This window comes from Poecilia mexicana, unplaced genomic scaffold (assembly GCF_051168715.1).
Source record: "Poecilia mexicana isolate PSO_F unplaced genomic scaffold, ASM5116871v1 scaffold_18, whole genome shotgun sequence".
NCBI lineage: Eukaryota > Metazoa > Chordata > Actinopteri > Cyprinodontiformes > Poeciliidae > Poecilia > Poecilia mexicana.
In genome coordinates this window covers 9,767,628-9,783,220 of record NW_028263387.1, presented here as the reverse complement: position 1 = coordinate 9,783,220, position 15,593 = coordinate 9,767,628, and the positions used below count along the sequence as shown (strand labels likewise).

General features: G+C 40.6%; 2 protein-coding genes across 2 annotated transcripts in view; one reads left to right on the top strand and one right to left on the bottom strand.

The window, feature by feature from the left end:
• Positions 1–457: 457 nt before the first annotated feature.
• sf3b2 (splicing factor 3b, subunit 2) lies at positions 458–10,747 on the bottom strand. The gene is made up of 21 exons (XM_014986698.2): positions 10,589–10,747; positions 10,143–10,189; positions 9,961–10,008; positions 9,331–9,564; positions 9,133–9,202; positions 8,579–8,679; positions 8,166–8,274; positions 6,374–6,468; positions 6,032–6,274; positions 5,812–5,937; positions 5,648–5,728; positions 5,241–5,468; positions 4,998–5,147; positions 4,629–4,718; positions 3,025–3,132; positions 2,774–2,881; positions 2,475–2,617; positions 1,942–2,043; positions 1,230–1,329; positions 945–1,130; positions 458–846 (listed from the first exon to the last, which is right to left on the bottom strand). The coding sequence occupies exons 1-21, from the start codon at positions 10,716–10,718 to the stop codon at positions 775–777; spliced, it is 2,571 nt and encodes an 856-aa protein (XP_014842184.2). The 5' UTR covers positions 10,719–10,747; the 3' UTR covers positions 458–774.
• A 683-nt stretch (positions 10,748–11,430) lies between these two features.
• capn1 (calpain 1) overlaps positions 11,431–15,593 on the top strand; it is a 33,764-nt gene continuing 29,601 nt past the window's right edge. The window contains exon 1 of the mRNA XM_088015835.1: positions 11,431–11,573. The gene's annotated coding sequence lies outside the window, so the exon portion shown is untranslated. The remainder of the gene's footprint in view (positions 11,574–15,593) is intronic.

Here is a 15,593-nt window from a genome sequence, read left to right as displayed (position 1 = left end):
GCATTTGTACCAGTGACCGAGTCAACATGTAGCTGCTCCACATATGTAGGTCACTGTGTTTCCCAGGCTGGGGCACGTGACCTCCGAGTTCAGAGTCCTCTGCTGCCACCCGGCGGAGGGAGCAAACACTGCATGGGGCTTGTGGCAACTTCTGTGACAATCTATTTCAGAGTTGTCCTCTCCCACTTTCAGATGCTGTTTTTTTATAGCGATTCCACACTAGCCCTAATGAATTTATTAATCTGTAATCAGATGTTTAGGTATTATATTAGAGATAAACAATTATTATATTTGCTCCAAACAGTTATGCAACGTGTGGCTTTAAAAATTGTATTTAGTTGGATTGAGGGTATAGATGTCAAAAAATAAGATTAAAAATAAGGATTGTAAAGGTTGAAGAGCTCTCGGCTAAACATACAAAATGTATCCCAAAATGACGATTACTGAAATGTCGATGTTTATGACATCACATCGTTTATTTACAAAAAACAAACAAAAAAAAAAAAATGGTGGAAAAATAGCCCAATAGACCTAAAAAGTACAAGTTAAACAGGAAATGCACACGACACCAATTACATGACATGTGGCCAGACAACATTGTTGATGCATACTTTGTAAGAAAAAAAGAGAAAAAAAGGGGGAACAAGAAGTTGGTACTGATCTAAACAGTTGATTGGTGCTGTTGTGTACATCCTCTGAAACTGAAACCGGAGCACGTCTCTCTCCGTTTCACATCCTGCTGCGGCCGGCTCTGTGCCTGGGGTTGGCGTTTCTCTAGAACTTGAACTCTTTGTATTTCTTGGCACCGCCTCGTGTGTCCTGCGGCTGGGCCTTCCGCTTTTTTTGCTGATGAGAAACAAAAGGAGGCGAGAGCGGAAGCAAGGGGGCTATTAATCACAGGCCACCATGATGTAAAAATAAATAAAACAAAACGGTTTATGAACCTTCTGCTTGGCGGCGTGCTCGGCCACCATGTCGCTGAAGTCCTCCTTCTCCACCTGCGCCTGCTGCTCTCTGACATGCTCCTCATATTTCTGAGTCATGGCCATCGGGTCGAGCTCCAACTCTTCAGGGGCCAGGGCCACCTCCACACCCTGCGACTCTTGTCCTCCACCGGTTTTGCGTCCAACCTGGAAAAGGAAGAAAGTCAGAATTTTTTTATTATTAAAAAATAAATAAATGAAAAGAGAGGATATTTTGATTTTGTTCTGAAATCCATGGCGTCTCACCCCTGTCATTTCGTAGATGTGCGTCGAGGCCATCATGGCCGCTCCAACAGCCCCAGTTCGTCTCTCCGGTAGAACGGTGAAAAGCTGCGGTGTCTCGTTTCTGCAGAACAAAAACAGGTTTTTACGTATTGATGTGACTTGTAAGAAATTTCATCTCTCAAAGCTTTTCTCCTCTTTGTCATGTTGCAATCACAAACTTGGATGCATTTTAATAGAATTTCTCATTTGATGTTTGAGGAAAAATGGCTGCACCAGATCTTATTTTGGAGGGGGTGGGGGGTTAGGAGAATACAAAAGCAAGCCACACTTTTCAAAATTTCATTCATAAAGAAACAAACATTTTACTTACATTTTAACAAAAATGAAGCACTTTATGCAGACATTAAAATATATCCAAAATGCAATGAAGTTTGTAGTTGCAGCGTGTGTTAGAAAACTAACACTAAACATCACCCAACATGGTGATTATGTTATGGGGACACTTTGCCATCTATTTGTCTTTCCACTTCACAAATAAGCGCTACTTTTATCACCAGAGAACATTACAGTTTGTGAGTAAGGGTGCGTTCACATCGTTTACCCTGAGCAAGACGACGTTACCTCTGGAAATGCACTCAAGAAAACAAATATGTCTAATTTCTGACGAAGTTTCATCAAAAAAAATGGAAAAGGTGACAAGAAATCAAAACAGCAGCGTAGCAGTGACACTCACCCATCCATGGCTTCCTCAATCTTCTTCTTCCTCAGCTCGATCAGCTCTGGAGTCTCCATGCCGGCTGGTACCGAGGAGATGCCTCCGGGAGTGATTAACCCACTGGAACGCACAAAAGCAGACAAACGGATTAGCTCAGTGTATCCATCTACAGGCCAGTGGGTTTCTTTTTTTATGCCGGGATTAACCAAAGAAATATCAGAAACTCCTCCAGATAAACAATGAAGCCACAGGTCATTCATTGAGGCGGTAAAATCTTCTTGTTATTTGCAAGGCAAACTCTGTGATAAAGACGATAGGAGAAACAAAAAAAACTGGCTTCCAATTTCACAGCTTGCTGTTAAGAATCATCTAAGTGTCGCAATTGATAAACAGCAAAATAAAAACATGTTTTTTTTCATTGTGTTAACACTTCAGAATTTCATCCCAAGAAATCGTGAAGCGCATATTTAAATCTGAAATCCCCTCAAGACTCCTCGAGAATCAGGCGTTCGCACTTTGCCGAAGCTTGATTAAATTTGCATGCTGAGCACCTGTCTGCTGGTGTGAAGAATCCGGTTTCGTCTGGCTTCTCCTCGTCGCTCTCCTCCTCCTCTTCCTCCTCCGACGACTCCTCATCCGAAGGCTCCAGCTCCCCCCACGGTGTGCGGTCCACCTCTTCCTCCTCCGCCTTAGCCTGGACGCAAAAATCACACTTGCCTGTTAGCCTGTGTGTTAACATTTCCGCTCTGTTTTGGAATAGTTTTCCTTTAACGAGGGTTTTAAAAAAAAAATTAAACAAAGCAGATGAATGTGTGTTTTTTCAGTTCGGCCTGCGTTGCGTAGCTCTGACCTGGAAATCTGTTGCATTGGTCCCAAACACGTCGCCGTACAGAGGTTTGCCCATCTCGTCTACTGGGGGCTTCCCCCACCCGCCGGCGTGGTAACCGAATGTACAGTTCTGACCAGACCAACAGAGACAAGACACACAGCACATATCAATAACCACAGTCATTTTTTGGGGGGGTGGGGGGGAGGTATTCTTGCATTATAAAGTTTTATATTTCAACCAAAATGTTGAGCATCCAGCATGTTTTTTTGTACCTCTGGGATTGGGGAGTTGAGTCCGGGGATCTTGAGGTTGGGGTAGGAGGGAGGGGGTCCGTACCTCTGCATGGCGATCAACCAGGGAGGCGGCACCTTGTGAGCGTTCTGGCGAGAAACGGGCGAAGGCAACACATTATCACCGAGTTGTTTGCTCAGTCAACAGTAAAACAGGCTCTCTGTTTGCCAGACCCGCTGAAGGAGATGAAAGATATGAAGCGATAATCATTTTCGCTGTCGTACAGCGCCGGCTATAAAATTAGCTACACGAGTAAATATTTACTGGGCTTTATTAACAGCTATCCTGCGATGCTCCTTGATAGCGTGTCGGTGTGAACGCGCCGCGTCCGTGGAAACAACGTGTATTCTTACTGTCTGCACGTTAATTAGAGCAGCAAACAGACAGAATGACACAGAAACACAACAGTGTGTCACATCTAATAAGTGTTACATCTACCACCACGTAACTATGGAAATCCCTTGTAAATTTTGTTGCATTACTACAACAAGCCTCAATGCAACTTAATTGGGATTTTCCCTTCGAATCCACAGAGTAATAAGAAAGTTTGCGCCGACAACCTGAACACATCTACTGCGTGAAAAGTCCATCAAGGCAGAGTTGATAGGAAGATGGATGGAGCCCAAAATTATTCACACAGAAGTAGATTTAAAGTAAACATTCATTTTACTAACAGGTTTCTGCTGACAGGAAGCAATAACAACGTTTAGATTTTTGATTAAGAAGCATCCCAAACTGAACATAAAAAAAGAATCTGCGGTGGGGGCGAACCTGAAACGACCAATCGACTTAATCGCGATTAATCGGTTCATTCACTCGTGATTAATCGACTATCGAAATAATTGTAAACTAATTTAATAATCAATTAATCGTTAACCAATTACTCGGCAACGGCAATAATTAAACCAAAACTGTACAAAAATATACTTTTTTTGTATTCCAGATGAAAACCCTTCTTTGTCTATAAATCTGTTCTGCCCTGAACTCCTCAAGCGGCATTTTTAGCTTCACCCGATTGAAATTCTGGAAGAGAAATCTCCCGTTAAGCACCTTTTGCAATCCAATTATTAATACAAAAAAGAAACACACATTAGTAGGCAGTATTGTTTTAGCTGCAGATGCATCCTTTGCTACAAACGACCAACTAAAGTGTTCACTAAAGGAATACCGATACATTTTAAGTAATACAATTTTTTTTCTCGCATTCAAAAAATTTAAGTATTTGAATAATTAGCATCTTTTAATGAGTTTCTAATGGTGTAAAAAGTCTTAAATGGTGAAATGAAAAGCATTAGGGAGCTTTTCTATCCTAGATAAATCTTCAAAATACTGGTGAAAACATGCAAAAAGCTTCTCAGCAGTAAGACGTTGATGACCGCTGTAATGTCAACTGCTATAATAATTAGTGAGAAGGGAATGAATAATTTAACATTTTTCAATTAAAACAAAAGCATTTTGTATTGTATTTGTCAAAACTGATCTTCCCACTATCCAAATCTACTTTTCATGCTCACAGGGTGATTTTGATGTGAAATTTCTACTTGTGCTGATTTCTAAGTTTTTGCTGTAATGTTTCTGAGCTTACAGGTCCAACTGGCATCCCCAGAGCAATCCGCAACTCATCTGACAAATCTCCTGGCTTTTTCTCCTTCAGGCGGGTTTCAAACTCTTTACCCTAAAAAAAATAAAAGAGAAAAACACAATTAGTAGTAAACTTTCAACTTGTTAACCATTCAAATTTAAAAATGCCACTGCTTAGTTTTTCTTTTTTTTCTTTTTTTAATAAAAATTTCACATCTTCAACATCCCAGTGTTTTTTCGTACAATGTCCTCTACAGTCAATAGAAATAAAATACAATCAGCCAAAAATCTCTTTTAAAAAACACCCCATCCTGGAATCGGTCCATCTCAAACGTCCTCAGTTCATCCCTGAAGGAAGAGAACTGTGTTGTACCTCGTAGTAAAGGTCTCCATGGATGGTGAGTTTAGGTTTGATTTGCCATTTGAAGAAAGCATCGTGGAGCTTCTGGTAGTCGATGTCAATCTTCCCCATCTTGGGTCGGACCTTCTCCCTCATTTTGGTTTTCATAGATTTGGCGTCCTCCTACACAGACATTCACGAAACATTAACGCCGTTAGCAACCCGACGCATTCTTGGCTAAATGCTTTTCTCCGAGAGCGCTGAAGGGCCACCCACCTTCTCCTGCAGGGCCTCTCTCATCTCCTGGATCCCCGTCCTCCGGATGAACTCCGGCAGCTCAAACGGAGGCTTCTCGATACCTCTCTTCCCCTGCAGGTACTTTCTTTTGAAGCACCAGTGGCGCGGCACAGGCACCGTGTTCCTGGTGGCCTTTAAGTGGACCAGCAGCTTGGGCTCCTGGGCCGTCACGTCATGCATCTCCACCACGTCCGGACGGGCCACCAACTGCGGAAAGCATCAGGAAAACCAACAGGGATAAACGTAGGATCGTTTTATTCCACAAGTACATAGATCCAAAGCGTTCCCACAAAACAGGGATGACGTGCTCAAGCAGACGTCTAGTGTTGTTCCGATTCAAATCACAGTCGTTCTGAGTTCATTTAAAAACAACAGTCGTGATTCACCTGTTTGAGTTCAGCCACAGTCAGCCTGTTCATCCTCCTCAGCTTCTTCTTGGACAGTTTTGGTACATCTGGTTTGGCTTCCTGGAGACGAAACAAGGATGTTCAAAAGCAAAAAAAAAAAAAAAAAAAAAAAAATCACTTCCGCTAACGGACAGTATCCGTACCTCATCGCTGTCGTCGCTGTCCTTCCTCTCCAACTCGAAGCCTTTTTTCCGCAGCATGCCGATCGCCTCCTGCTTTTCGGCCTTCTCTGGCTCCTTTTCTTTCTCTTTCTTCACGTCGTCAGTGAGCTACGTGTAGGGAGAGAGAGGATAACTGTTAAATAAATTAAACACTAAAAAGCAATTCAACTTGTAGTCTAAATTATAAAGCTACTGCAGTCACCTTAAACGCTTCGAAGATCCTCTTGAAGAAGATGAAGTTTGGGTCGTAGATCTCCGGCTCTTCGGTGACGTACTCGATCTCCACCTCCGGGTCTTTTCCTTTGTCTTTATCTTTGTCCTTCTCCTTCTCGCTGCCTTCCTTCTTCTGCTGCTGCTGCTGCTGCTGCTGTTCAGCTTGCTCCTTCTTTTCCAGCGCTCGCTTCTTCTTGCTCTTCTTTTTGCGGTTCCTGCGTTTGCGGTTTTTCTAGTGAAAACATTTAGTTTGTAAAGTCAAAAAAAAAAAAAAAATAAAATAAAACAATTGCTATTCAGAAGATTAGATTGTGAAGGTTAAAAGACTCACATCTTTTTTAGACATCTGGCCGTCGTCGTCCGTTTCAGACATGGCTTGAGCGGAGGAATTGTTAGCATCCATGTCTCCATCGTCGTCATCTTCCTCTGGAGGAACAAAGGGCAGATGATGACATTTAGATATTTTAAAACAATTATTTATTCAGATGTTTTAAACCAGATTAAATGTTGCCATAGCTCCCAAACACAGCCTGTTTGTGCTATAGTCTTTTCTTTTTTAAATCAGGACTTGATCAACTACCAGCAAGATTACAGTTTTAAACACCTTCATCAAGAAATCTCCAGACTTCATTTTGAATGTGATTTTAAAGATACGCTAAATAAAAAGATCCAGGTTCAGCCACTATATTGTTTCATATGACAGAGTACCGTATTATACATAAGATAAAGTCGTAATAATAGGAGGATAAACTAATATGAGGATAAAGTTGAAATATGGAAATAGTTGTGTTACGAAAATAGTCATAATATTATGACTTTATTCTTGCATTATTACCGTATAAAGATGTTCTCGCAAAATTACGGTTTTGTTCTTACAATATTACGACTTTATTCTTGAATTTTTTATTTTCTTTTTCTTAATACAGCCCTATACTCTGTCGTACTTTGAATGTGTCATGTATTAGTTTTAGATAAATGATCACATTTGTTTTGTTAAATCAAAATAAAGGAACAAACATCATCATCCTAACCAATCAGCTCCTTTACATCAAACAACCTGTTCTCACCATGCGACCAGCATCCATCCCAACTAAGGTTGCAGTCATTTAATAGTTTAGTTTATTGTCTATTAAATAATTCATGGGTGAGTAGGCCCGTCACGATAACAAATTTTGCTGGACGATTAATTGTCTAAAAAATTATTGCGATAAACGATAATATTGTTTCAAGACCTTTTGACACTGATTTAATGGAAATGACTAATAATGCATGTGATTTCCTGCCATAGACAGATACACTTTATTTTCAAAAGAACACATAACACTGGAACTGATAAACTAAATAAACAAAACCAAAAACAAAAATAAAATGGATTCTCGGTCTCCATTAACAAAAAACGTACTTGAATAAAAACTAAACAACATAAAGCCAAAGTGGAAATAAATACTGCATTCAACAAAAAGAGTGCAGATATGAAGTCTGTATACTATATTTAAATAGAGAAGATGGGCACATCCAACCACCTGATGCAGTAGTTTATACCACATGATTTTGTTGCCCCTATTTTCCCTTTAAGATAATCTTACAACGTTGGCCGATCTAAGATTGTCGATGGCGATTTCGTAACCGATTATCCTGGAGTGTGATGTAGATCGTCGTGGCCGCTCAGATCTAAATCAGGGGTTTTCTCCGAGGGGGAGCTTAACGCTGAATGTGACAGGTAGCCAATCAGAAAGCGTGGATTCTCCTCCTGCTTTCGGATAATTAAAATGAGGTCGATCGGTTTAATTTATCGTGCGATTAATTGATTTATCGTTTATCGTGACAGGCCTATGGGTGAGTCAATTAAGCGGATAAACCGGTACTTTCTTCACATGTTTAAGATTTCTTTTGGTAGAAGAAAAAGATTTTTAAATCTGCCAAGGGTACGGATCATTTTTGAGCTCAGCTATAAATGTGGTCTGATCGGCTCAGAAGAGAATGTGAAAAAAATCCAGACCCAGATGTAAAAGATTTGATCTGTAGCGACCAAGCCAATTATTCAGAAGGAATATCCAGCAAAAAAGGAGAAGAGAATCTCTTTAATCAGCGTTTCTCTTTCAGTGGCGGATAGCTGTGCTGACCTGGTGCGTCAGTGAGCTGCTCCTGTCTGATCTCCTTCAGCTGGAGGATCTTCTCCAGGACCTGGGGGATTTTAGGCCCGCCGACACTCACTTCCTCGTTCTGCCAGGGCTGGAAGGGTTTGGATTCAGAGACTTTAATCAGGATAAAGATGAATCACAGACTCCACTTTCAACCAGCAGGCTGACAAGATCTCCCAAATGAAAAGAGAAGTTTTTAGTTTTAATAACTTTTAGAGTTAAAAAAAAAGTAACTTGAAGAAGAAGATATATAAAAATTTGCATCCAATAAAAAGACAAAATCCAAAGGAATGTCTTTTTAACAAACAAAGGATTCATTTAGAACCAAACTTGCTGTGAAAGCTTTTGAATTTGTTGTGAAAAAAATCTTGTACAGGAGGAAATGGTCCGTTTACCTCCTTGTTATCTTCTCCTGGAGGAGGCGGCACCCTCTGCTTCTGGGGGGGCAGCATGGTGACACCAGGAGGAAGTGGACCTCGAGGATCCAAGACTGAAACTTCACATGGAAATCACAAGGAAACATTAAAACATGATCATTTCATTCTAACTTTGAAACGGCGCCTATTGATATCTCAATTTTTTTAAAAATATTATAAAAGGGACATTTTATTTCAAACAGTTGAAGAAAACGCTAATTGGAATTTCTCTAAAAAGTGCATATTTGAGAAATGGAAGGAAAATGATGCCTGATTTTATTATCTTTTACTAATACTTTTTTTTAAAAATTTAACTCCAATGAGTCAATTTATTTTACAGAGACAGGTTTCACTTTGAGAGGTAGGTCTATTAGGTATACGCACAATGGAACCAAAATGTTTTGCTATTCTATTGAAAGTAACTCAATCTCCCTCAATCTGAACGGAGAGCATCTGAAAACACATTTTTCAAATCTTCACACAGGTTCCGAGCTGGAAGCAATTTTTATTTGAATAAAAGGTTTAAAGCAAACCTGTGGGCAGGGATCTCGTCTGCATCTTGACCATCTCCTGCTGGCGCTCCTGCTCCATCATCACCGCTGCCTGACGCGGGACGAGAACAAAACCAGCAAATGAAGAGGCGCAGGTGATCGTGACAGATTTGAAACGGTTACATTATGTCTGGTGTTCTGAAAGGTTCCAGTGGGCTACAAACGGTGGGTAAAGCTCACCTGCTGCTTGGCCCGTTCCTCCTGCTGTAGAACCATGGCTGCTCTCTGCTGAGCCATCTTCAGCTGGTCGTCCTGGGACAGGCCCGGAGGCGGCAGGGGAGCGTGCTCCATGCCCATGGGAATGCCCGGCGGAGGCGGGGCTCCCGGAGGCATCATGGGCAGAGGCTGGAGCATGCTCATGCCTGGAGGCATCGGCGGCATGGGCATGGGGGGCATGGGTGGAATCGCCGACATCTGAAGAGAGGAAAGATATGGAAAATGAGAAAAATACATTTATAATATAGAAGCTGCTTGGTTATTTGTAATCATTACTAAAAATGTTGTTAGAGCAGCCCTAGTCCTACAAATGTCCAGGTGAGACAACAGCATATGGTGTTGTTACTTATAATTTATGCATTAATCTTTATTCTAAACAGGTAGTCAAACTAAAATCAATGCAAATTAATATCAGACCAAACTGTGTTTTATAGTGAACAACAGGTAGTCTATTAACAGGATGTACACAAAGACAATGTTGTGTTGTCAAATCCTGGACATTTTGAACATGCAACTCGTTTCCAACCCATCATAGCGAAATAAATGAACCACCACATTCCCTCACAATGCCCCTGTGACCTGTAAAGAACTCACCTGAGAGGCCATTTTGTCATCATTTGGTTTGGTAAGGATGATTCCAGTCTGCAGCACAACAAATAACTTATTTCAGACACCAAATGACTAAAAGAAGAGGAGAATTTAACTGTGTTGCAACAAACCCCACAAAAACGACTGGAGGCCATTATTTCTTGTTTAAAGTTCGGCGGTTTGCTCACCTGGATCATGTAACCTTTCAGCCTGTCGATGAGCTCCTCCCGAGGACCTGGACGAGAGAAAATTAATACTAATCTTAATATTGTCCACCAGATAACGTTTATGTAACGAAGACGTAAATAATCATTGCAAAAACTCAGTAACTAATCCATTCAACTCCTCCTGAAAGTTAGCCAAGGCGCAAAAATTAAAGTGGGTGCTTCGCTAAAAACTATCACATTGGTTCAGCTTGTGCTTTAATCATCCCATATTGGGTCGGAAAAATTATATACATGCTAACTACTACGAATAATGCGTTCAAGTTGATGTAAACACTGTACAGGCCTGGCGGCAGCCCTCCTCAACGGAAGCACGGCGTTTCAGTAGTGCTTGCTGCGGCTAGCAACTGGCTAGCCAGAAATTAGCTAAACACGCTGCTGATGAAGTTCTATCTCCGCGTCTTTCATACCCATGTTTGGTGCTCCGAGCTCGGCCAGCTTGGTCTGGAGGTCCGGGTTGCTCCATGTATTCAAAGCCGCGATAGCATTCCCCAATTCAGACGGGAGAGCCTCCGCGACCGGTGTTCCGTCGGATGCCATGTTGAGCTTCTCTCAATGGAACAACGGTGGTATCTGAGATAACGCGAGAACTCCAGAGAAGCTCGCTGGGACACGGAGTTCGAGAACGACCGATGCTGTACAATGTTACGCCTCTAGATGTCAGTGTGGTGACATATACATAATTTTAGCTTCAGCTTTTTAAGCAAACGCTATCAGATATCCATTCTAAAGCCCAACGAATTTGTGATGCTATGCACTCTGAGAAGTTGGACGTTATAGATTTTCCCCAGCGCTTAATTAGAGGAAATAAGCTGCTTTTCAGTGTATATGATTTATTTTATACCTGGAATGTTTGTTGCTGAAAATCTCATATCCAGATACATTTTCATTATTATTATCCATTTGCTTTTACTTGGGCTTATTGTAGGCCACCTATTTGGGTGGTAGATACCAGAAAACAACAGAAAAGCAGCTAATAGTCAAATTTAAAAAAAAGAAGAAAAAAATGTAGAAAAAAATAGACGCACACTGGGTTGTTTATAAATATAAAAAATGAATTTATTTTTGCTGTGTTTTATCTATTCATGCAGTCGACTGCCTTACTTTCAATAAAACAAACAGAAGGAAGAAGTGGACCAGCACATCGAGGCTCTTATCTATCTGGCTTTATGAAAGTGAATTCCTTTGAGCCGTGCTTTATGAGCGTGCAGTGCGCAGGCGCAGTGGAGAGGGGGCGCACCGGGGCAAGGGAGAGGCTGCAGGGCGTTGCTAAAAACGCAGGGCTATAGATATTTAAGAAGGCGGGGTAAACCACACAAAACATGGACAGGAACAGAAAGCGTCGAGTGGCCAACTGAACCCTAACAACTGTACATTAAGGAAACAGTCAGAAAGGTAAGCTTAACACGAATTTCCTGAATCTGGGTGCTGTAGCTGCATTTTATTGAGGTGCGACGATAAACGGGCTGCTTTCGTCCGAACTTTCTTCACAGGAAGATTTTGAAGTTTGTGGAACGAATTTGAAACTTCAAAACTATCTTCTGCTGCAAGAGCAACATTTGTTTCCAATTATTATTTTTATTAAAAACTTTACGACCAAGATAAATAAAATAGTCATAACATGCAGAGTACATATTTCCGGGGTTGTTTCCTTCTATGACATGTCTTGTTTTCATGCGCACCTCATATATATGCCACGGATCGGATGTTAATTTTGATGACACTGAAACAAATAGGATTACCTTAAGAGTTTGATTACTGGACATGTCCTCTTCCGGGACCCTTACTTATCTATGCGAGTCATATGTATGCTTAAAAAAAAAGTTAAATAACAAAACCTGCTTTAAAGCAGCTGCTCTCCTGCCAAAGGAAGTTTTTTTATTCTTTTTTTCTTTTTTTTTTTCTTTTTTTTTTTTTAACTTTGCAAGACCAGTTCGCGCACTCTTATCTTTCGATTAGATAAAGATAACAATCTTTCTGGATACTCCGAGTGTCTGGTTTCTCTGCAGGTCTATTTTCTCCAAACCATTTCATAGATATATCAGTTCACTGTAAGCAGTGTTTGGAATATGAGCTCTGCATGCAGAAATACCCCGGAGGCGGTCAGAGAGTTTATTCATTGCTCAGACGCCTCGTCACATTCATACAGTGTTTATGTGCAATGCTGTCCCTGGATATGCGGTGAGAAGGAGGATGGATGCCTGTTGGACTCAGACATGCATCAGCAGAAAAAGTAGTGTCATGCTGTATTTTGATTGGTGGGGGGGTGGAGGGGGGTTGGCCTTAAAGGATTTTAAGCTGCTCCTCACACAATAGTTCCTCCTCAAAACTATCTGTATCATTGTATGTAGAAATACAGCTTCCTCTAATTACTCTTAACTGGTTTCAGACTGTAGATACCACAGGGGGAAGGCAGAGTAGTTTATACAGTATTATACTGTCACAACACAATGACATTTTTTAAATAAAAGTGACATAAATGTTACTATTTTATAAGAATGCACCGATCCACTTTTTACATTTCCGATGCCGATGCAGATGTCTCAGGTTTAGTATCGACCGTTCCTAGATTGTGCTATAACATGGCACAACGTGCCTTGACTATGCGTAACACTGCCCTTTAAGGTGAGGATAAATCTTTCTTTAGAGAAGAAGTGCCAAAAATCACTCAAAATGTGGCTGAATCTCTTCAATATTCCCTTTATTTTTTTACTAGGATCTCTCCTGAAATGTTGAAAATCATGGTTCGACCTTTGTGCTGTTTGGAGTGCAGCGCGTGTTCGTCTTGACTTAACTGGGCCCACTAACTAAGTCCTTTGTTTATGTCCCAGTAGAAACCACAAACAATTTGGTTTCCTTGAAGGTGATTCTTGTTTCCGCCCAGCTTTGTTTGACTCCAGTTGCGTTCATGTGTTAATATGTCCCCATCATGCTGTCATAAATCACACCACGTGCACTGAGGTGTGACACTGTAGCTTTCATATGAGAGGAAATAAAATATTAATGATATCCATATTTAACTTATGCAGGGCAGAGGTCATGTTGACAACATGCAGCGGATTTAAAATCCTTCATGTTCTAGTCTGGTCCTAAATATTATAATATTCCGATTTGTTCCTGATTTTTTTAATTTTTTTTTAATTATTATTTATTTTTTTGTTTCGTTATCTTTACTGTCATGTTTTAAAACGAACACACAGACGACCTCTTCTCTGCTCAGACAGCAGCACTGACATATCTTTTGCATATTAAACACTGTGCTGCTACTGAAGAACGGCCTCAATTTTCAGCTCTGTTGTGTTTTCACATCTCTGCGCTGCTTGGGTGACTTTTATGATTTGCATGATTAATTCAGTTTCTCGAGACGGGTTTCAATAAAATATTTAGAATGCTCGAGTGTATAGGGAACTCTTTATGTCGTCTTGTTTTTTTTTCTTCTACATTTTAGACCGGGAGTATTTTAAATGGAGGTTTGTTTTTGTGAATCGTCCTGATTCAGGTGGCAGAATGACGACCGTAAGACAAAGGGCAAACTTTTCCATCCTGCCTTTAAGTTGTATTTGCAGAGAATATGTTGTCCTAAGAAAAAGCCTTCCTCCTGGGCTCACGGTCTGCTGCGTCCGCTGTAAAGAGTGCTTATTCTGCTAAGTGTTGGTGTGTTATCACCCGAGTGCTGTAAGTGCTGTCCTATACTCTTATGTGCTCTTAAATTATTTACGGACGACACACATCAAATAAACAGCATACCTGCTAGTGCCGTCTAATGTCGGGACAGGAATGATACGACCGGATAGCTTGTAGCAGCTACCAGTCAGGATGGAAAAATCCCAGAGTCGATGTTTACTGAAAGTAGAAACAGATGCCAGATTTTTCTTTTACTTGTTGTTGCGTTTAGAAATGCTGTTGCTTACTTTCAAATTGCACCAATAGGTCGTGGTGGTACCAAATATTTCTGCAGCGTACTGGTGTTTTACTGAGTTCTTCAGACATTTTACATTCAGCACTGGGAGTCCAGAGCTTGTAGGTCTACCTTTAAGAAGAAAAAACATCTCGTCTCTTGAAGTCATCATGGAGGAATTTTGGGGCTTTCTTTTACGACAGCGTTTTTTCACTCAAGTAAAGTTTGGAGACACTCTTTTGATGCTCCGCTCCCCATTAGTGCCTTTCTTGCAAGATTTCTTACTAATCCTGCAGGGTGACTCAACTATGTTAGCCCACTTGACATTTTACCACTTGAATGCTTCAGTCTTTTGGCTACAAAACAAGCCAAAATGATCAGGTTTTCATGCCTGACAAGCATGAGGTTTTTTGACAAACACAGTGCTGTGTGCTATGACCAAACACATTTACTTTCACCTCATTTCACCAAAGGGCAGAGTCGATGCAACTTTGGAAAAAAAAATCCTCCTGAATACTTTCTGTAAAGTATATTCATTCTCATGGTTACCTTTCCAAACAAGCTACACTTGAGCTTTAACACGCTACATAAGATATGTGATGTCTGAGGTATAATTCTTGCTTTTTGTGTGTGATTTCTTTAACAATTGTATAGTTTGTTGTCACAAATTTGTTAGCAACGTCTCAGTGAAGAATAATGAACTTTAAATGGTTTAGAAACAGATTTATAACCTTTCCAAGACTGATAGCTAGGTGCGGTTGACTTCCTGCTTATTGCTGTTTTCTTGTTTTCTGACCCTAATATCTTCTAGACCAGCAAACAATACAGATGGTCATTTAGCATATAATGAAAACTGCATTATTTTTGACTTACTGTCAACAATTTCCTGTAATGTTTAAAATAGTATTTTTTTTTTACTGTTTGTTCCATGAGAGCATCAGTAAATTTGAAAATATAATAAATTTATGCTAATGCCTGCAGCTTAGTAATACAAAACACACTTCTTTCTGTGACTAGTATGCTGAAGAAGCCAAATAAAATCAGTAACATTTGAGTTTGTAGGGCTATGATAGCAGTTACCTAAAAAGATTTCAAGTAAGTTGTAGTTTTCATCATTATTACAGAAGTATTACAAAATATGGTGATACATTTTTGGTCTATTTCACCCACCTCTAGTAAACAATCCTGTCCTGATTTGTAAAACTCTAGAATTGCTTTCTTTCCATGAGTATAAGTGTAGCATTGATGCTAGCTGCTGTTTATTTCCACCAGCAGTTGTAGAGGAGGAACGTTCTCTCCTCTCTGTTTGGACTCGGCTCACGGGAATCTGTCACTGAAGTGGGTCACTGAAGTGGGTGTGGCTCACAGCGAGTGGTGGAAACTGTTACAAAGTTGAAGAAGCTTTGCATTAGCCAATGGTAGCTGCTTTAAGCTAAGCTGCTGCCTGTGCCTGCAAGGTAAATGTTGAAACAGGAAGCGGTGCTGGAGAGTTACAAAAAGAAACGAACCTGGTGTTA

Coding starts and splice junctions, on each gene's coding strand:
- sf3b2 (XM_014986698.2), bottom strand. CDS start 10,718: ATGGCATCCGACGGAACACCGGTCGCGGAGGCTCTCCCGTCTGAATTG. Junction 9,565..9,960: donor ATGACAAAATGGCCTCTCAG/GTGAGTTCTTTA, acceptor TCCTCTCTTCAG/ATGTCGGCGATTCCACCCAT. Junction 5,469..5,647: donor CTGTGGCTGAACTCAAACAG/GTGAATCACGAC, acceptor TGCTTTCCGCAG/TTGGTGGCCCGTCCGGACGT.